The 21,744-nt window shown below is 41.5% G+C and overlaps 2 protein-coding genes across 5 annotated transcripts in view; one reads left to right on the top strand and one right to left on the bottom strand.

The window, feature by feature from the left end:
* LOC118389946 (galactosylgalactosylxylosylprotein 3-beta-glucuronosyltransferase 1-like) overlaps positions 1–9,848 on the top strand; it is a 47,497-nt gene extending 37,649 nt beyond the window's left edge. For 2 of the 3 annotated variants that reach the window (XM_035779966.2, XM_052529766.1), the window contains 4 exons: positions 2,663–2,805; positions 4,080–4,600; positions 4,949–5,245; positions 7,937–9,848. In XM_035779966.2, coding sequence (XP_035635859.1) covers positions 2,694–2,805; positions 4,080–4,600; positions 4,949–5,245; positions 7,937–8,023 — 1,017 coding nt within the window. In that variant the 5' untranslated portion in view covers positions 2,663–2,693 and the 3' untranslated portion in view covers positions 8,024–9,848. The remainder of the gene's footprint in view (positions 1–2,662; positions 2,806–4,079; positions 4,601–4,948; positions 5,246–7,936) is intronic. The other variant, XM_035779967.2, reaches the window with a different exon arrangement.
* Positions 9,349–19,917, bottom strand: LOC118389945 (beta-galactosidase-1-like protein 2). 2 transcript variants are annotated; one of them, XM_035779965.2, is made up of 19 exons: positions 19,699–19,915; positions 19,086–19,271; positions 18,213–18,281; positions 17,557–17,652; positions 16,948–17,056; positions 16,736–16,828; positions 16,414–16,495; positions 16,219–16,283; positions 15,958–16,042; positions 15,507–15,644; positions 15,227–15,307; positions 14,923–15,029; positions 14,554–14,700; positions 14,290–14,361; positions 14,082–14,160; positions 13,891–13,978; positions 13,545–13,656; positions 10,519–10,635; positions 9,349–10,325 (listed from the first exon to the last, which is right to left on the bottom strand). In XM_035779965.2, exons 1-19 carry the CDS (start codon positions 19,788–19,790, stop codon positions 10,239–10,241), a joined length of 1,905 nt encoding a protein of 634 aa, XP_035635858.1. In that variant the 5' UTR covers positions 19,791–19,915; the 3' UTR covers positions 9,349–10,238. The 2 variants fall into 2 exon arrangements, 1 of the variants encoding a protein (XP_035635858.1); XR_008147411.1 differs by lacking the exon at positions 9,349–10,325 and adding an exon at positions 11,684–11,902 and having other exon boundaries at positions 19,699–19,917.
* Between the last annotated feature and the right edge of the window lie 1,827 nt (positions 19,918–21,744).

The following is a 21,744-nucleotide window of genomic DNA, read 5'->3' as shown; positions in this document are numbered from 1 at the left end:
CCTTTTACCACATTTCAGGCTTCAAACATAAAGATATAAAACTGTATTTTTTTGTGAAGAATCAACAACAAGTGGGACACAATCATGAAGTGGAACGACATTTACTGGATATTTCAAACTTTTTTAACAAATCAAAAACTGAAAAATTGGGCGTGCAAAATTATTCAGCCCCCTTAAGTTAATACTTTGTAGTTCCACCTTTTGCTGCGATTACAGCTGTAAGTCGCTTGGGGTATGTCTCTATCAGTTTTGCACATCGAGAGACTGAAATGTTTCCCCATTCCTCCTTGCAAAACAGCTCGAGCTCAGTGAGGTTGGATGGAGAGCATTTGTGAACAGCAGTTTTCAGTTCTTTCCACAGATTCTCGATTGGATTCAGGTCTGGACTTTGACTTGGCCATTCTAACACCTGGATATGTTTATTTTTGAACCATTCCATTGTAGATTTTGCTTTATGTTTTGGATCATTGTCTTGTTGGAAGACAAATCTCCGTCCCAGTCTCAGGTCTTTTGCAGACTCCATCAGGTTTTCTTCCAGAATGGTCCTGTATTTGGCTCCATCCATCTTCCCATCAATTTTAACCATCTTCCCTGTCCCTGCTGAAGAAAAGCAGGCCCAAACCATGATGCTGCCACCACCATGTTTGACAGTGGGGATGATGTGTTCAGGGTGTTGCTTTAAAACTGTATTGGCAACAATGCAAAACGTTATGTTTGGCGTTAAAGCAACACAGCTCATCACCTGAATAATTTTGCACGCCCAATTTTTCAGTTTTTGATTTGTTAAAAAAGTTTGAAATATCCAATAAATGTCGTTCCACTTCATGATTGTGTCCCACTTGTTGTTGATTCTTCACAAAAAATACAGTTTTATATCTTTATGTTTGAAGCCTGAAATGTGGCAAAAGGTCGCAAAGTTCAAGGGGCCGAATACTTTCGCAAGGCACTGTACCTAGGTGTCTGACTAGACTGTAGGTGTCTAACTCTCCTTCCAGAATCATATTAAGCATCTCCAAGCCAAAATTACATTTAGAATAAGCTTCCTATATCGCAACAAAGCCTCCTTCACTCACGCTGCCAAACATACCCCCATAAAACTGACTATCCTACCGATCCTCGACTTTGGCGATGTAATTTACAAAATACCCTTCAACAATCTATTCAGCAAACTATATGCATTCTATCATAGTGCCATCTGTTTTGTCACCAAAGCCCCATATACCACCCACCACTGCGACCTGTATGCTCTCATCGACTGGCCCTCACTACATATTCGTCACCAGACCCACGGGCTCCAGGTCATCTATAAGTCTTTGCTAAGTAATGCTCCACCTTATCTCAGCCCACTGGTCACCATAACAACACCCACCCATAGCACGCCTCCAGTAGGTATATCTCACTGGTCATCCCCAAAGCCAACACCTACTTTGGCCGCTTTTCCTTACAGTTCTCTGCTGCCAATGACTGGAACAAATTGCAAAAATCATTGAAGTTGGAGACTTATATCTCCCTCACTAACTTTAAGCATCAGCTATCTGAGCAGCTTATCGATCGCTGCATCTGTACACAGCCCATCTGTAAATAGCCCATCCAACTGACTACCTCATCCCCATATTGTTTTTTTATTTACTTTTTTTTGCTCTTTTGCACACCAGTATTTCTACTGGCACATCATCATCTGCATATCTATCACTCCAGTCTAAATTAGCTCAATTGTAATTACTTCGCTACTATGGCTTATTTATTGCTTTACCTCCTTACGCCATTTGACCACACTGTATTTAGATTTTTCTATTGTGTTATTGACTGTACTTTTGTTTATCCCACGTGTAACATTGTGTTGTTTTTTGTCGCACTGCTTTGCTTTATCTTGGCCAGGTCGCAGTTGTAAATGAGAACTTGTTCTCAACTGGCCTACCTGATTAAATAAAGGTGAAATAAAAATGTAAAAAAATAATAATAAAAAATTACAATGCCACCAGCCATACTGCTCGTTTTGTGCGCGATTTCCTGCAAGACAGGAATGTCAGTGTCTGCCATGGCCAGTTAAGAGCCCGGGTCTCAATCCCATTGAGCACGTCTGGGACCTGATGGATCGGAGGGTGAGGGCTCATAGAACTGGCAAAGCTGGTGCAGTCCACGAGGAGGAGATGCACTGCAGTTCTTAATGCAGCTGGTGGCCACACCAGATACTGACTGTTACTTTTGATTTTGACCCCCCTTTGTTCAGTGACAGATTATTACATTTCTGTTAGTCACATGTCTGTGGAACTTGTTCAGTTTATGTCTCGGTGGTTGAATCTTGTAATGTTCATACAAATATTTACACAAAATAAACGCAGTTGACAGTGAGAGGACATACACATTTTTGCTGAGTTGATATATTCTGATGACAAGTTATGAGGCTTGCATGGAGTATGAGCACATGAATCATGCAGTTACTGGCAGTTTAACCAATGCTTACAGCCCCACCTCTTAGCCTTAACAGGTCAATTGGCTAACAATAATCATTGCATGTCAAAACAGAGGAAAACGACATGTTAACATGTCTGTAAGTAGACTGTTAATGTGTTGCCAATATCAAAACGATATTTACAGAGGGAACTGTAAAAGTGTAAAGGAGACTAAGCACATAACACTCCCCATCTGTTGTGTGTTGCAGGTAATGACGTGGCTCAGGTTTGACCTCGGAGATGCCGAAGAGACGAGACATTCTGGCCATCGTGTTGATCGTGTTGCCTTGGACGCTACTCATCACTGTTTGGCATCAGGGTGACATCAACCCCTTGCTAGCTGCTCGAAAGGGTAAAAGTCGTTCCTGCATTTACCTAGGGGGGTTTCATGGTTAGTCTCTCTAGTAAAGGAAACTATTTTTTCTTATTTTGGGATGCTCCTCTTTATATAGTACACTTTAGAGACATGATTAAAAATAACAGCGTCTACACATGTCCCTGATTTTACAGCTGATTTTTTTGGGGCATTTTCCCCCACTTAACATTTTATCAGAATATGCTTCATTCTCTATTGCAAGACTTTTAAGACAATGGGGATATGTTTTTGTTCATAATGAGCTGAAAATCTCACCTGTGTGTGAAGGAAAATTGTCATTTTGTGAGACCGTGACATGAGGTCACTATCAATTTGAGCTCTATCAGTACAACATGTATGGTCTGCGAAATTGAATTGCACTATATATACAAAAGTATGTGGACACCCTTTCAAATGAGTGGATTCAACTATTTCAGCTACACCCGTTGCTGGCAGGTGTGTAAAATCGAGCACACCGCCATGCAATCTCCATAGACAAACACTGGCAATAGAATGGCCTTACTGAACAGCCCCACCATGGCACCATCATAGGATGCCACCTTTCCAATAAGTCAGTTCGTCAAATTTCTGCCCTGCTAGAGCTGCCCCGGTCAACTGTAAGTACTGTTATTGTGAAGTGGAAAAATCTAGGAGTGACAACGGCTCAGCCGCGAAGTGGTAGGCCACACAAGCTCACAGAATGGGAGTGCATACAAATCTGTCCTTGGTTACAATACAAGGCCTAATCGCCCAAAATCAGTGCCAACCTCACTAGTGCGCTTGTGGCTGAATTTGAAGCAAATCCCGCAGCAAATGTTCCAACATCTATTGGAAAGCCTTCCCCAAGAGTAGATGCTGTTATATCAGCAAGGGGGGAACTGCATATTAATGCCCAGGATTTTGGAATGAAATGTTCGACAAGGTCGTGTAGTGTATTTCTCTATTCGGGTTCACACCTTAAACTAACTCATATTAGTCTGACAACTACTTCATTCCTTTATAAGTTAGTGATGAGTACATTATATTTATCACAAGGAGAATACATGTCTCGCAAAAGAGCATGGCATTAGATTTCAGAATGATACGTTTGTTCAAAAGATTTACTCCATAACATATGGGTAAGTCCAACTGTATAACTATGTACAACTATTTGCAAGACTAGATCTTGCCTTACTCTCTACGAAGGCCATCTTTCTGGAAACATACAGTTCCTAAACAGTCTATAATAGTTTATTATACCAACAATACCAGCTTTCTTTCCCTTCTCCTAGATGACAGACATGAGAGTCGACGAGACTCCCGGAACACCTTCACCCTCAAGAAGCCCTGCTCCTCTGAGAACAACAAGGACATTGTGGAGGTGGTACACACCGAATACGTCTACAGCCGCCCGCCGCCCTGGTCTGATGTCCTCCCCACCCTCCACGTCGTCACCCCAACCTACAGCCGGCCGGTCCAGAAGGCAGAGCTGACACGTCTGGCTAACACCTTCCTCCACGTGCCTAACCTGCACTGGATCCTGGTGGAGGACTCTCCGAGACGAACCCCGCTGGTCACCAGGCTTCTCCGGGAAACAAGCCTGAACTACACTCACCTCAACATGGAGACACCCAGGAACTATAAGCTGCGTGGGGACACGAGGGACCCCAGGATACCCCGGGGAACCATGCAGAGGAACCTGGCCCTGCACTGGCTCCGAGAGACGTTCAGCTCCAATAATAGACACAGCCAGCCAGGTATCGTCTACTTTGCAGATGATGACAACACCTACAGTCTGGAGCTGTTTGAGGAGGTGAGTGGAACAGGGAGAGAGAGATGTTGTGCAGTACAGAGTTGTTTCCTCTTGAGTTACCAAAATAGGCTACATTTTTGGCTTCAGTGCACACTAACTGTGTAATGACATAAAGAACATGAATCCTTACAGTATTCCATTAGCTAAATGCACAGCCTAAAAACATAGGCATCACTTGACACCTGCCTATTTGCGCATGATAAAATAAATTAATATCCAATGAATGTGGAAAATCAATACTTATTGATCACATGGTAATCCTTCTCCAACCAATGACTCAACCATATAATTACATATAGAATACAAATCTCTATGGGAACAACCCTCTCTCTCCTTCATCTTGTGTAGATGCGTTCAACGAGGAAGGTGTCGGTGTGGCCTGTAGCCTTTGTGGGCGGCCTGCGCTACGAGTCCCCTAAGGTCAACCTCCTGGGCAAGGTGTATGGATGGAAGACTGTGTTTGACCCCCACCGACCCTTTGCCATAGACATGGCTGGGTTTGCGGTGAACCTCCGCCTCATTCTCTTTAAACCTCAGGCCTACTTCAAGCTGCGAGGAGTCAAGGGAGGATACCAGGAGAGCAGCTTACTGCGGGAGCTGGTCACCCTCAATGACCTGGAGCCCAAGGCTGCTAATTGCACTAAGGTGAGGAACTGATAGTTGTTCTGTGTGGCTCAGTTGATAGAGCATGATGCTTGCAACGCTATGGTTGTGGGTTTGATTCCACCCATAAGAAAATATATGCACTCACTACTGTAAGTTTCTCTGGATAAAAGTGTCTGCTAAATGGCATATACTGTTATTATATTAAAGAGGCGTGTTATGACTGTTGACCATTACAAGACAAGTAGACAATGTTTTATTTATTTTTATTTATTTTATTTTATTTCACCTTTATTTAACCAGGTAGGCTAGTTGAGAACAAGTTCTCATTTGCAACTGCGACCTGGCCAAGATAAAGCATAGCAGTGTGAACAGACAACACAGAGTTACACATGGAGTAAACAATTAACAAGTCAATAACACAGTAAAAAAAAGGGGGGGAGTCTATATACATTGTGTGCAAAAGGCATGAGGAGGTAGGCGAATAATTACAATTTTGCAGATTAACACTGGATGTACAGGTAGAGATATTGGTGTGCAAAAGAGCAGAAAGTAAATAAATAAAACAGTATGGGGATGAGGTAGGTGAAAATGGGTGGGCTATGTACAGCTGCAGAGATCGGTTCAGATAGCAGATGTTTGAAGTTGGTGAGGGAGATAAAAGTCTCCAACTTCAGCGATTTTTGCAATTCGTTCCAGTCACAGGCAGCAGAGTACTGGAACGAAAGGCGGCCAAATGAGGCTTTAGGGATGATCAGTGAGATACACCTGCTGGAGCGCGTGCTACGGATGGGTGTTGCCATCGTGACCAGTGAACTGAGATAAGGCGGAGCTTTACCGAGCATGGCCTTGTAGATGACCTGGAGCCAGTGGGTCTGGCGACGAATATGTAGCGAGGGCCAGCCGACTAGAGCATACAAGTCGCAGTGGTGGGTGGTATAAGGTGCTTTAGTGACAAAACGGATGGCACTGTGATAAACTGCATCCAGTTTGCTGAGTAGAGTGTTGGAAGCAATTTTGTAGATGACATCGCCAAAGTCGAGGATCGGTAGGATAGTCAGTTTTACTAGGGTAAGTTTGACGGCGTGAGTGAAGGAGGCTTTGTTGCGGAATAGAAAGCCGACTCTTGATTTGATTTTCGATTGGAGATGTTTGATATGAGTCTGGAAGGAGAGTTTACAGTCTAGCCAGACACCTAGGTACTTATAGATGTCCACATATTCAAGGTCGGAACCATCCAGGGTGGTGATGCTGGTCAGGCGTACGGGTGCAGGCAGCGAACGGTTGAAAAGCATGCATTTGGTTTTACTAGCGTTTAAGAGCAGATGGAGGCCACGGAAGGAGTGTTGTATGGCATTGAAGCTCGTTTGGAGGTTAGATAGCACAGTGTCCAAGGACGGGCCGGAAGTATATAGAATGGTGTCGTATGCGTAGAGGTGGATCAGGGAATCGCCTGCAGCAAGAGCAACATCATTGATATATACAGAGAAAAGAGTCGGACCGAGAATTGAACCCTGTGGCACCCCCATAGAGACTGCTAGAGGACCGGACAGCATGCCCTCCGATTTGACACACTGAACTCTGTCTGTAAAGTAATTGGTGAACCAGGCAAGGCAGTCATCCGAAAAACCGAGGCTACTGAGTCTGCCGATAAGAATATGGTGATTGACAGAGTCGAAAGCCTTGGCAAGGTCGATGAAGACGGCTGCACAGTACTGTCTTTTATCGATGGCGGTTAAGATATTGTTTAGTACCTTGAGCATGGCTGAGGTGCACCCGTGACCGGCTCGGAAACTAGATTGCACAGCGGAGAAGGTACGGTGGGATTCGAGATGGTCAGTGACCTGTTTGTTGACTTGGCTTTCGAAGACCTTAGATAGGCAGGGCAGGATGGATATAGGTCTGTAACAGTTTGGGTCCAGGGTGTCTGCCCCTTTGAAGAGGGGGATGACTGCGGCAGCTTTCCAATCCTTGGGGATCTCAGACGATATGAAAGAGAGGTTGAACAGGCTGGTAATAGGGGTTGCGACAATGGCGGCGGATAGTTTCAGAAATAGAGGGTCCAGATTGTCAAGCCCAGCTGATTTGTACGGGTCCAGGTTTTGCAGCTCTTTCAGAACATCTGCTATCTGGATTTGGGTAAAGAATTACTGTATATTGCTACAGCTGATATTACACTGACATTATAATCTTGTTGTAGTGACTTCATTTCAACTAGTTTGGTGCTCTGAAAATGTGGTCATAACAAATAGTGGTATGCACAGCACAGGAAGTCACTGAAGCAAACTTGTCTTTTAGTTGTTCTTTTCCACTGTAAATGGAGGAGAATAATGCTCTTACTGTATGGATTTCAATAGGCTTTCAGTTGCTAAGGCCTTTATTCCTCAACATTTTTTACATTTTGCCTCGTGAAATGTACTTCCGATCAAATGCTTTAGAAAATGCATGTTGTTTCATAAACCCATGTGTTTTAGACCCCTTGCATCTCACCTGTGTTCACACACTCGCACACACAGTTCTGCACTCCATATACCTTCAGCAAATGTGGACCATGTTTGAATATCAGTGCGAATCTAGCAAGTGAATCATACTTCCGCTCTTTACAACAATACAAACATCTTCAAAAACACGATAAAAAAGGTGCGCAAAGATTTGTGGATCTTTGAACTGGTACAAACATGCTTTCAGCTGTACCTTCTCCACCTTTTTAACTTGAACCCCCCCACCCACCAGGTACTTGTATGGCACACTAGGACAGAGAAGCCTGTTCTGGTGAATGAGGGAAAGAAAGGATTTACCGACTCCAACGTGGAGATATGAAACTTCTTCCAACACAGGTAATAAGAAAGCTTTACATTGACTGGGATTATGTACCTTTCCCAAAGTTCCCAGGTTTTTCAAATGGAATTTTGCAACCTTATGTCTGAGGGCCAACCTGTCTATCTGAGCCTCTGTGAGCTTATTATTATTATATTAAAACATTTAATATTATTTTATTATTCATAGAGTAAAGCTTTGCCGAATCTGTCTGAATTTGTATAACAGGGATGTTATGATTTCATAAAATAAAAACTTCACAAGTGATCCATACTAAAAAGCTATTTTTATGGTTTAATGTCTATGAACCCCTCTTCAAAACCAGTTGCCTAAACAATTCTCTCAATGTTTGGTATTAATGAGAATGTAACTCTGAAATTACTTCTTAATTATGTATTTTCTTAATCTCCTAAGCCCATATACTTTACACCATTGAGTTATTAATAAATATGACTGTCATTCCAAACAGACTGACAAAAGACAAGGCAGGCAGGATTGGAGTTTAACATGTATTTACAGTAATAGTACTGTAAAGGGAGTCAGACAGCCACCTTGTCTACTACAAGCAGCACATAGCCACGTATCAATACAGGTGTATAATATCAAAGCATAGCTTCAAAGATGGTGATACTGTATCTAGCTAAGCGTTTTACTGATGCATCGATGGAAGCTGTACACGAGGAGCTAGCCAGTCGCCAGAGTGCAGCTTAAGACAAAAGACTGTCGGTGGTTCAGACTACTGTCGGTGGTTCCTTACAATGGCCAATAAGAAGCATTGTCAACCCAGCCGACACGAACCAACTGTCCAATCAACATCCTTAAAACTAGGTACTGGACCAAACCGGACCAATCAGGGGACCTGAATGGCCCTTGTTTGCTGGTGATTGGGCTCCCTTTGTCGTAGAGCGGACTCTTGGGGTGTGGAGCAGACCTGGATAAAGGGGTCCTTGTCTGACTCGAGTCAGCATTGACTGAAAGAATGATCTGGAGAGGACATGAACCCTTCCCGCGTTCCACTGTAAAACACTGAACAGACACAGACAGCTACACTCCCTCAAATCACTAATTATGACACGTCTCATACACAGACACAGATAGGCGCGCACAGTGTACAGACATACAAATGCGTGTGCACAGACACACACATACATACATGCGTGACGCACATGCACACAGACTTTTGGTTGTTTGTTTTTTGTCCATTTGCACATGTTTACTGATCACATAACACGACTGATTGTATCAGCACTATAAGATCAGGCTCTGCTGCCTATGTTCATTTTGGTGTGAAATGCTGTTTCACCTCCAACAGAAAATAGGTGAGGACGTTTGCCAGTGAAAACGTTTTATTAAAAAAATTAAAAATAAATGTTATAATGCTAGTCAATGCAATATTATTATTTCACAACACATACTACAGGATACATGCCAGTAATAATCTTCCCTTGATACAGTATGTCATTTTCTGACCAGTCTGGACCCCAAACACCACTTATTGACCTTTGATTTGATATTCAAAGGTAAACAGAAGGAATACTTCTGCATTGTAAACTGCCACTGTAATATTTATATGTAAATACGATCATAAAAATGTACTTAGTATGTCAGCATCTCTTTGCTTTCCTTGTTTGAAGTGGTTTATTATTTTTGTTGATATTGTAATTTCTGTTCAAAATCATAGCATTGGTTTAATTTTGTATTAATTAGTCCTATACAGTCCTGGTCTCAGGGAAGATACATTATTGAAGTGCCAGGCACATACAGCACACTAACTCATATTTGCCAATTTGATGCATGATGAATACTAAAATAAAACTGCTGAAGCTCTTGTAGTCTATCAATCAGTGGTCAGATGATACAGGTATAACATTTTGTTTGGAAGCAAGGGTCACCAGAATGCTATCATTAACATGACATGCCATTTGTTATAACCAAAATACTTGTCATCATGACACATACAGACGTTGATGACTTGTTTAGCCAACACAATGATTCCAGTTGAAAATAGCTTTGTTTTTAGGCTGTGATATTTTGTTCTCGTTACTAGATTCAATACAAATCCAGTTTGGATGATATTTACGTCAATAAAATTATGAACAATATTGTATGGTGAGTTATCCCCATACAATGTACAGCATTTTGGGTCCCAGAGAAAAATAAAAAATAAGATCCATCCAGTATTATTGTTTATTAAAAGTACAGTAGCTTGGGAATGCAGTTACTGAATGTCCACAGCCATGCCCAGATCAGGAGTCTCTTCAAAAGTGATTTTATAATCAGCTTCCTGCTCTTCAAACACAATGACCTGCATGATGATGATGATTATGATGTTGATGAAAATGAAGATGATGAAGAAACACATGAGGGTAACTGAACGAGACTGTAAGTAAACACAACTTTGTGAATCTAAGACTAAGAACCTAAGAGCATGTATGATCTCTTTTAATGTCTTATTTTACCATAATGTTGCTGACTAAGTGCTTTGTAGTGAGTCCTACCTGGTTTACTCCACTGTTGAGAAAAGGTCCTGGGAGGTAGAGTGTTTGCTGGGGGCCGATATACCAGTGGCGCCCCAGGTTCAAACCATTGATGAAGACTACCCCTTTGCCCCAGCCCTGCAAAGGTTATTATAGGCATTACAAAATTATCAACATCATAACTTTACTGTCATCCCCTTTAGTTTACGCCTCATAAATAATTAATGTGCTTGCTGAAAGCCACCTCAAACATAAGTACTATCAATACATTTTTTTCAAGGGATTTTCTAGTTCATTCTTAGAAAATGTATCTATTTACAATTCACTTAGGAGGAATTCAGATTTGAGCTATGGGACTTTATTCCCTTTTTATGCACTTTAATCTTTACGCGTATTTTGACCTTGAACTTGTGTGTGAGAAAACGCGTGTGACAGCCAGCTATTGGTTTGTGGTGGAGATCATAGAAATGTATGGCGGAGGTGAGTATACAGCTACGCCGTATTCTGCCATGGTTTAATACCCTCATAATTTCACCACCTTTACGCATGAGGAAACCATGAATAAGGTCGAGCAGCGGTCGGTTCCAAGTGGAAAAACATCTGCTATAGAAATAACACCATTCTCCATGCGCTATAATGTAGAAATTGATAACAGCTAGGTAATTGACTTTGGAGAAGGGGATTGTAATTACAAATAGCATTTTTTTTTGATGATATGATATTTACTTATGATCGCTGGAGACAAATGTGAAACCAGTCATATGGAAGCAAACATTTCAACATGATATGTACAGTGCATTCAGAAAGTCTTTAGACCCCTTGACTTTTTCAACATTTTGTTGCATTACAGCCTTATTCTAACATTGATTAAATTGTCCCCCCTCATTAGTCTACAAAGCTAAAACTGTTTTAAAATAATAATAATAATGAAAAATGACATTTATATACAATAGCAATCAAAAGTTTGGACACACCTACTCATTCCAAGGGTTTTCTTTATTTTTTACTATTTTATACGTTGTAGAACAATAGTGAAGACATCAAAACTATGAAATAACATATATAATCAAGTAGAAACCAAAAATGTGTTAAACAAATGAAAATATATTTTATATTCTTCAAAGTAGCTACCCTTTACCTTGATGACAGCTTTGCACACTCTTGGCATTATCTCAACCAACTTTACCTGGAATGCTTTCCCAAACGTATTGAAGGAGTTTCCACATATGCTGAGCACTTGTTGGCTGCTTTTCCTTCACCCTGCAGTCCAACTCATCCCAAACCATGTTAATTGAGTTGAGGTCAGGTGATTGTGGAGGGTGACAGGTCATTTGATGCAGCACTCCATCACTCTCCTTGGTCAAATAGCCCTTACACAGCCTGGAGATGTGTTTTGGGCATTGTCCTGAAGAAAAACAAATAATAGTCCCACTAAGAGCAAAACAGATGGAATGGCGTATCGCTGCAGAATGCTGTGGTAGCCATACTGGTGAAGTGTGCCTTGAATTCTAAATAAATCATTGACAGTGTCACCAGCAAAGCAACCCCACACCATCACACCTCCTCCTCCATGGTTCACGATGGGAACCACACATGCGGAGATCATCCGTTCACCTACTCTGCGTCTCACAAAGACATGGCGGTTGGAACCAAAAATCTCAAATTTGGACTAATCAGACCAAAGGACAGATTTCCACCAGTCTAATGTCCATTGCTCGTGTTTCTTGGCCAAAGAAAGTATCTTCTTATTATTGGTATCCTTTAGTAGTGGTTTATTTGCAGAAATTCGAACATGAAGGCCTGATTCACGCAGTCTTTGAACAGTTGATGTTAAGATGTGTCTGTTACTTGAACTCTGAACTCTGTGAAGCATTAATTTGGGCTGATATTTCTGAGGTGGGGTAACTCTAATGAACTTATCTTCTGCAGCAGAGGTAACTCTTGGTCTTTCTTTCCTGTAGCGGTCCTCACGAGAGACAGTTTCATCATAGCGATGTTTTTTTGCAACTGCACTTGAAGAAACTGTCAAAGATCTTGAAATGTTCCTGACCTTCATGTCTTAAAGTTAAAAAATGTTGTTTCTCTTTGCTTATTTGAGCTGTTCTTGCCATAATATGGACATGGTCTTTTACCAAATAGGGCTATCTTCTGTATACCACCACTACCTTGTCACAACACAACTGATTGGCTCTCCAGGCACATTAAGAAGGAAAGATATTCCACAAATTAATTTTGAACAAGCCACACCTGTTAATTGAAATGCATTCCAGGTGACTACCTCATGAAGCTGGTTGAGTGAATGCCAAGAGTGTGCGAAGCTGTCATCAAGGCAAAGGGTGACTACTTTGAAGAATCTTAAATATAAAATATATTTAGATTTGTTTAACAAATTTTTTGGTTACTACATGATTCCATATGTGTTATTTCATAGTGTTGATGTCTTGACTATTATTCTACAATGTAGAAAATAGTCAAATAAAGAAAACCCCTGGAATGAGTAGGTGTGTCCAAACTTTTGACTAGTACTGTAAGTATTTAGACCCATTACTCAGTACTTTGTTGAAGCACTTTTGGCAGCGATTACAGCCTCGAGTCTTCTTGGGTATGACGCTACAAGCTTGGCACACCCGTATTTGAGGAGTTTCTACCATTCTTTTCTGCAGATCCTTTCAAGCTCTGAATATGCATATGTTTAGATGGCTTTCTTTCATTGATCCCTAATATTCTGAACTGTTATCTCAATATATTATATTGAGTCTATAAAAAAAGTTTAGATAAATGTACTGAAAACACCATTGAATGAAAATTCCATGAGGAAATCTATCTTTTTCAGCGGTTTAATTCAATATATTCAGTCCGCATAAGGGAGACACTCCCAAAGAGCTCATTGTGCATTTCCTAAGTCTGAAAATCAGGCCCTTAATCACAAGACTTCCCTGCTCCACTTCCACGATAACAAACATACAATAGCATCAGAGAGAAGCACGCACACCATAACAAGTGTCACAGCCAAAGTATCACAGTATAATATGACTGTATTTACTCACTGGTAGCTTGACGAAGGTGTCACTTGGATAGCCGTAGGTAAACATTCTTCCCAGGAAGAATCCAGGGAAACTGGGAACGTGTGGAAGGGACATCCAAGGCGCCTGGTTGAGGCTGAAATAGATATTACTCAAGGTATAGTCACAAATATATTAACGCCACACTGTTTAATATGTACATGCATACCATCAAAGAGTGGGCCACCAACAGAAATGTGTTCCATGAAATGTTCACACGCAAACATGGGTTTACTTGATTGGTATCTGTAGTGCTCAAGCTCATAAAAATGACTTTTTATGAACTTGATTGTTTACAAGTACTACAAGTTGAAAATTAAAATATACAAACCTATCAATAAAGCTGGTTTTCATATCCAGACTGTATATCGTGAAGTCCCTCAAAGGACTGTTGTTCAATAGAATGTCACCTACGAGTCCTAAAATACAACACAGACAATAAAAAGGAGTCAAAGCTGAAAATAAGGACATTGTTATCGGTTTCTGCTACAGTAGAATAATATAGGCAATATAGTTGTGCACCTTTGCGCTGTTTATCTAGAGCTTTCCCATAGTGAACTCGTCCACAGTTCTCAACCAGTAAGCTCAATGTCCGTTTCTCCTGTAGTTAGAATATTAAATCATTATTTGGCTCCATACTTTTTGTTGTTGACAATTATGAAAGTTTGAAAAGCTTGTAGGTACTATTTGGAAGTAGCTTCCAGTAGGCCTCGTGTTCATCTTGCAGTACCTTTCCATCAGGCACTGCTAACTCCAGATTCTGATGCTTGAAAATGCCAATGTAGTGTCTGTCCACAAACACCTAAAAACAAACTTCATATCTGTCAAATAAATGCCTTCAAACGTGACTGTATTTTCCCAGGTTCTTTATCATCAGAGAATCATAACAGATTTCCACATTAACAGGACCATTTTAATAAAAACATGTGATAGAACTGTGTCATAAACTCTATTTTTTAACAAGACATCGTGTCTATAGGATGTGTAGACTCACCAGGGCTCTGTCCCGTACATTGTCTCCAGACTTGAGGGAGCCTCCGCTGGTTATAATGGTCTCATAGAGGGTATAGCCATAGGACTGGCCATTCCCACTGTTCACTGGGAGATTCTCCATGTTGACTGGGGTTGGTGATTTAAATGGCTAGAGAGACATAAAGAGCCACACTCACACACACACACACAGTCGTGAAGCGTAAGTTTGGTGTAGATCTGACCCATGCATACGCATACACACGCATACAGTACATACACACATACGCACAAATGCACACAGAGGCACAAACAGACCCACACACACACACAGACTGACCTACACATGGACCAGCACACACACACACACACACACATATATGCACACGCATACCTCCTCAGCGAAGGTCAAGGCGTCCCACAGAGAGAGGTGCTGGTACATGATGGCTGGCTCATACGTCTCCTTCCAACGCAGGGCTGGCATATCAGGGAGCTTCTCACCTCCGACACACAAGGACAAGGGAGTCATCAGACAGTGAGGTCACACACAATCTTCCAGACTCAGGTTACAGTAAAACTAACCCTGGATTTGAACATATTTTCAATGGGGATTCTCTATTGGTCTGGAAAACCAGCCCTTAAAGTTGACAAACGTCGGGCTATTTAATTATTATTTTTACGTTTAGTGATCAACTTACTGTGGTACTGACTGAATAGATCCCTGAGAAGGTGATACTTTGGCGTGTATTCTCCCGATTCGGACAGAGGTGCATCATAATCTGGATAACATCAATCATCAGTCGGGGCAGGGAAGATCTCTTATGACATGTTGGTACACACTGCCACTCACTGGTGGCAATGTGTAATACAAAATAATACAATTCAAAACTCATTTGTGAGAGGAAACTTCAAAACACATTGCCACTAGTGTAAATTGGAATGCTGCTAAAACCTGTAATAAATATCTGGATAAGATACCATAGCTTGTGATTAGTGCCTTGTAGATTGGGTTTGTCAGTGCTCCACTCATGAAGCCAAAGTTAGTCCCTCCGTGGAACATGTACAGGTTGATGGACATGCCGCGTCTCAGAATCTCCCGTACAGCAGAAACCATATCTGACGAACAAAGAGATCATTCATGTTCATCGCAGATATCAAACAATTTAATAACTGACATTTTGGAGAAGCATGTTAATGTGGAAATGACAGGCACAAGAATATGTTCATGAATAGCAGCTTCAGAAAAACTACAGAATAAGCTAACGGAATATTAGTCCATTTCACTGACTACTACTTTCAAATCATTGCGGAATCCTTCATATACTGGAAAGATGAAGGTAAACACATGGAAAGAGGTTCAGGACAGGGAGAAATGGAGGGACCACGACAAAGCCGAAGTAAGTAAGTAAGCTTAAAAATACAACCCTACCCTCTTGAGCGAGGACATGGTGGAGGTCTCCCCATGCATCAAACCAGCCTGTCCAGCACTCCATCACCATCATGGGGCTATTGGGCTGCCATGCATAAATACACAGTCCACAACATACACATGATCAATACAGACTTGTGTCATTTTAAAACGTGGCCAATGTATAAATACTTTGCTGATCTTCCTAGTAACCTTTGCTAAGCATTTGTTGAAAATGTTCTAATATGAAGATGAGGAGCAAGTGGAGTGGATGAGACGTACCTGAATAGCATTCAAATACTTGATGTCCTCCTGATTTAGTTTCTGTAGATTCACTGTTCTGATTACTATAAGATAGGTTGGAATGAAAGGAATATACTGTAAAATGACGGCAGAACTTTGATCAGTGAATGTGGACACAAGGACGGTGTAAAATAAGGACTCTGTAAGTGCGTCAACTGTAATGATAAACTGTACCTCCCGTCACACCCCCTTCCTTTAATCCCTCATGGTTATCTGACGTCAGTAAGAGCTCATTGATTCCTCTGGACTGTAGAGCCTATGAAGAAACACAGTAGTGAGTACCAATACTGGACATGACCCATACATTATAAAACCTCATTGGATAATGCCATACATACCGTAATTACATTGTGTGTGTGTGTGTGTGTGTGTGTGTGTGTGTGTGTGTGTGTGTGTGTGTGTGTGTGTGTGTGTGTGTGTGTGTGTGTGTGTGTGTGTGTGTGTGTGTGTGTGTGTGTGTGTGTGTGTGTGTGTGTGTGTGTGTGTGTATGATTACCTCCTTGATGAAAGGCATGTAAGTGTTATCCATTGCAAATGATCCATATTCATTTTCCAACTGTACAGCAATGATGGGCCCTCCTTTCTTGAACTGAAAAAAAAAAAACATTTTCAAATGATATAGGACAATTATACCGCTAATGTATTCCCTAGCTATAGCTTTAGTTTGGCTACAGCCAGGTTCTATTCGAATAGGAACCAAGTAATGACCTGTAGAGGAACCACTTTTGGAATGAGCTTGTCAAAGAACGTGTTGACTGCCTCAGCAAATCCTGGGTGAGTAGTCCTCAACCTCATACTCTCGTCACGAAGAAGCCAACTTAACCGAGGGAAGAAAAGAGAGTGGGAAAGTATTATTAGAACTGCCAGGGAGAAAGAGAATTGGGAGTGTTGTAGTCAGTGAAACTCACTGTTCATTAACTGTTGAGTCATATTCCCAGGAGGACAGAAAGGTAGAAGACAGCCAATCCACTCCTCCCTGGGGTATAGCATAAGTTGTTTACCCTGGTCCCCATGGTCGCATATTACAATCAAAATGGTACCTTGTGTTGCTAGATCAAGTGCCTCTGTGCAAAACACATTTACACGCTCCGACTTCCTTATTACATTTACTGAGGAATGTTGCCTCAGAAATGTCCTGGCTCTTAAGAGTAGACAATTCAACAGTAAAGTAGTGTAGGACAGAGTCTCCTATTCAAAATGGATGGCTCCGTTGGCCTCAATTTCACCAAACTCCAAATGCAGTGGTTTAAAAATGGAAGGTCAGACAGACAGATATACAGGCAAACATACAAATAGATAGACCGACAGCTGACTGACCTCGGCAGCCCTCCTAGGTCGAGCTCAGAGCAAATGTATGGCCCTGGACGCAGGATCACCCAGAGTCCTACCTCAGCAGCCAAGTTAATGTAGGCTCTGGGAAAACAAGGCACGACGAAGAGTTATAATCAGTCAGGTACACCACTTAATTCACCTCAACACCAGTGGCAAAAACAGGGACATCACTCTTTACCAAAAATTGTCAGTACTTTTCAGATATAAAAATAAGTCCACTTCTGGACTGAGGTCTGATTTTAGAGTGTAAGTTTCACTTGAGCATCAGATTTGCAAATATTCTGTGAACCATAGACATATGAAATTGGTGTGAACCCAAGTCCCCTGGAAACATGATAAATCATGTGACCTGACCTCAGTGCCATTAATTGCACAGCAAGCGCTGTTGTTGTGGAGATGCATTGGATGTTGTCAGGATAGTGCATCTGCTACTCACTCCCATGAGCATGGCAGCTCGGGTAATAACAACACCTGATGCCAAAAGATGTAGAATGAAATTGCCAATACATTTCAGTCGTTTGAGTATTAATGCCAGGGGGGATAAATAAGATGAAAGGCAATTGTTTGTGTTTGTATAGAGCAATGGAAAGCTGCAAACATTCAACTGTAAATGGTGAAGAGGAGGAACAGGGGGTCCTTACTCTAAATCCAACTCTGTTTGAAAGTGGAAAACCCCTCTCTCTGGCTGATGTAAGCTCCATGGTACATATCTGCAAGATAAACAGAATGCTCCTCATTATCGCCCAACAAATGACCAGTCATGAACTATTACAACACACACACACACATAACATGCGCACACATGTATACTGATGCCACAGGCACACTGAACACACACACACACACACACACACATGCATACTGATGCTACACACACACACTCACACAAACACTTTCACACTCACCACATATACTGCAGTTACTGTCTATTATCTATCCTGTTGCCTAGTCACTTTACCCCTACCTACTGTATATATTCATAGCTACAAAAACAACCTTGTACCCCTGCACATCGACTCGGTACTGGTACTCCCTGTGTACAGACAAAGTTTTTTTTACTCATTATTGTTATTCGTTATTCACTTCCTCGGTTTACTATTTCAAATGTATTTATTTTTATCTTTAATTATGCATTGTTTGAAAAGGACCCGTAAGTAAGCATTTCACTGTTAGTCTACACATGTTGTTTACAAAGCGTGTGACAAATAAAATTAGATTTTATTTTATTAGTAACTATTGTGTCAACATTTAAGACCATGGTCAACATTGGCTGACAAAACCAAAGGCTTTCAACATACACACGTTAACACAAAAATAATAAGGGAGATTAAAAGATAATGCTTAAGTTACGACCAAATTGGAACCCTATTCAGTATAGTGCACTACTCGGACCCATAGGACCCATAGGACCCATAGGACCCATAGGACTCTCGTCAAAAGTAGTGCTCTATGAATAGCATGCCATTTCAGATGGTCAAAGGTAGTGATTGCCTTAGTGATTGTATGCTACCTACGTAGTGAGGGTGTTGATGCCACAAGCCTTCATTTTCATCAGGCGGTCTCTCCAGTAGGCTCTAGGGACCCGGAAGTAATGGACGGATCCCCCCAGAATACGGAATGTTTCTCCCTCCAAGGTGAACTGGGACGAGTTGGCACTCAAACCTACTCTCCTGCTCATTCTCCTGCCTCCGGGCGCAGTACTAGGCAAGAATTGTCCGTGTCACATAGATTTGGGTCAATAAACATTGAACAATACAGGTCACATAAGTAGCACTCCTTTCTAGGCTACTCCAATTCATCGCCTTGTGCTTGGAGATTTTTTTATTTTTAGACCCCAAGTTTGCTGAAGTTCCAGATGGGACATAGTCCTCCAATCTTGTAAATAGATAATATGGATAAAATAAGGTACTTTTGTGTTATCCACTATCAAGAAATGATATGCATGAAACCACACACAGTTGTATTCATCCTTTTTACATACTGGATAGAAAAGGGCACTGTGCGAAAGTCCAATACTTCAGAGTAGGGCTAATCATTGAAGTGAAGACAAAACGTTTTTTCAGTCTATCAATTCATGCTCATAAAACATGCCATATAATGAATAATAAGTATTATTATCTTACTTACCCCAGGTACCGGTACATGATGAAGCCAACAATGCTCAAACATAGAAGTGCATAACGTCTTTTGTGGGCTTTCCTTATTCTTAGAACAACCATCTGTTAAGCGTAAATATATATGTTAAACTGTTATCTGTTGATAGACAGTACTTACTTTATAGAAATGAAACCCTTTCCAATGACAAACACATCTAATCTGCTCGGATCTGCTGGGGAAAATGTAGCTAGGAGGATCACTGCAACTCCCTCAGGATAGATAGAGCATAGCCTATTAAGCATTGTACCGCCTAGAAAGGGTGTGTTTGTGCGATGGTTTGAGAGAGAGACTCTTTGACTCTGAGACAAAAGAAATACATTGAGACATTTCCACGTCATAAATTGATAGCCTATCGAAGCAAAATGCTGAATAATTTAAAATATTAAAGTATTTATGGGACATTATTATTTCCATATTAGAAGCATGGTTGGGGTAATGTAGTCAGTCGTCGGTGTGGTAAATGTTTGTAAGGTGAAGGAAGCATGGAGAGGTCAGCGATAGCCAGACTTGTTAAGTGGGCTAATTAACAGAAGTTGGGTTTGGAGGAGCGCCATCAGTGCGTGCTCTACAAGCAATGTAGTGGATGAAGGTGCAGCAAGAGCGTGGAGAACGATGAAGAGCCAAGTGTAATTGGGAAGATGAATGTTTAGGAAGAATGGCATCAGACATGATAAAGAAGAATCTGGACCAGTGGGAGTTACATTTTTGGAGAAAGTGGACCCTTGCCTTTTGGCTGATCTATTTGTGGTTTCAGGGTGGGTGAGAAAGGAGTTGGGGACAGTTGAATCAGTGAAGGTAGCCTGTAGTGGACTTGTGTTTCTTCTGAACAGAGGGAACAGGCTTGGGTTACGTAACTTGGGTCAATATCTGTTTCTTGCTTTGCTCTTAGGAACAGGGCATCATGGAAAGGAGTAGCGTTAAGTTTGGAGGTGGAGCGATTTAAGTTGAAAATTCCTGGTGTTTGTGATGCCCGCCGTTTGGTGCGACGTAGAACCGGTGGGGAGCATAGTAAAACAGAGGAATCATTGTCAGCCCTTTAGAGTTTTACTACAATCCCCACCGGTAACCCAAGCCTGTCAGAGCCTCTACCAGACAAAGTCATGTTAGGATATATCAGTTATCCTGTTAGAGTTTCATGGTCATGTTGCAGCAGTGTGTAGGAAGGAAATTCCAAGATGTGGGAATTGTGCAGGAGGGCATGGGACAGAGGTATAGTTTTGGTGGATAAAGTTGTGTGTCAATGGTAGGGGTGCTCATCTTCCCGGCGGATCGGCGGTGTAAGGTGCGAGAGAGGCAGGTTGATGTGGCCAGAGTTCGAATAGTGCAAAGGGTGTATGTTGAGGTAATGAAGAGAGTGGAGGAGGATGGGTCAAGGGTGAGGGATAGTAGTAGATTTGTGCCAGCACAGAGGGTTAGTGTTGGTATAATTTCATTATTCCAATATGTTTTCATTAATTGAATTCACTTAGTCTATTTTATGAGAATTTGTAAGATTCTTATTTGCATAAAATAGACGGAGACCAGTCTTATAAAAAATAGATAATAGTATTTATTCTCGGAGCTCGCTGCCATGTAACCACGAACCACGAATATACAAAATATGACGTCATTGATTCTAGAATGAATCTCCTCCTCTCCACCAAGACAAAGCAGGTTTAAAAGTTCATTCCGACCTACAAGCGCACACACATGACACACAATATAAATGAATTAACTCTTGACTCCTCATCATTATCCATCACCACTTAGCTGACAGTTCCAGTTAACGGAAAACCTGGGAAAGCACTCATTGCCTTATCTAAACATCCCAGAGCTAAGTTGCGTCGGTTCAACCATAGGTTAATGACCACAGAGAATAGATGTTGTGGTGGGTATTGCGTATTTGGGTATACGAGATTTGACTTCAGAATGGTTACAGGGTGTGTTGAGGGGTGGTGTCAGGTCCTCGCAGGCCGTTGGCATAGAGCAGGAGCTAATAGGGTCAAAGTAGTGGAATGGGTTAGTGGGGTTTTCATG

Source organism: Oncorhynchus keta, chromosome 11 (assembly GCF_023373465.1).
Source record: "Oncorhynchus keta strain PuntledgeMale-10-30-2019 chromosome 11, Oket_V2, whole genome shotgun sequence".
Lineage (NCBI taxonomy): Eukaryota > Metazoa > Chordata > Actinopteri > Salmoniformes > Salmonidae > Oncorhynchus > Oncorhynchus keta.
Note: the sequence above shows the minus strand (reverse complement) of the source record. Positions and strands in the feature narration are given on the sequence as shown.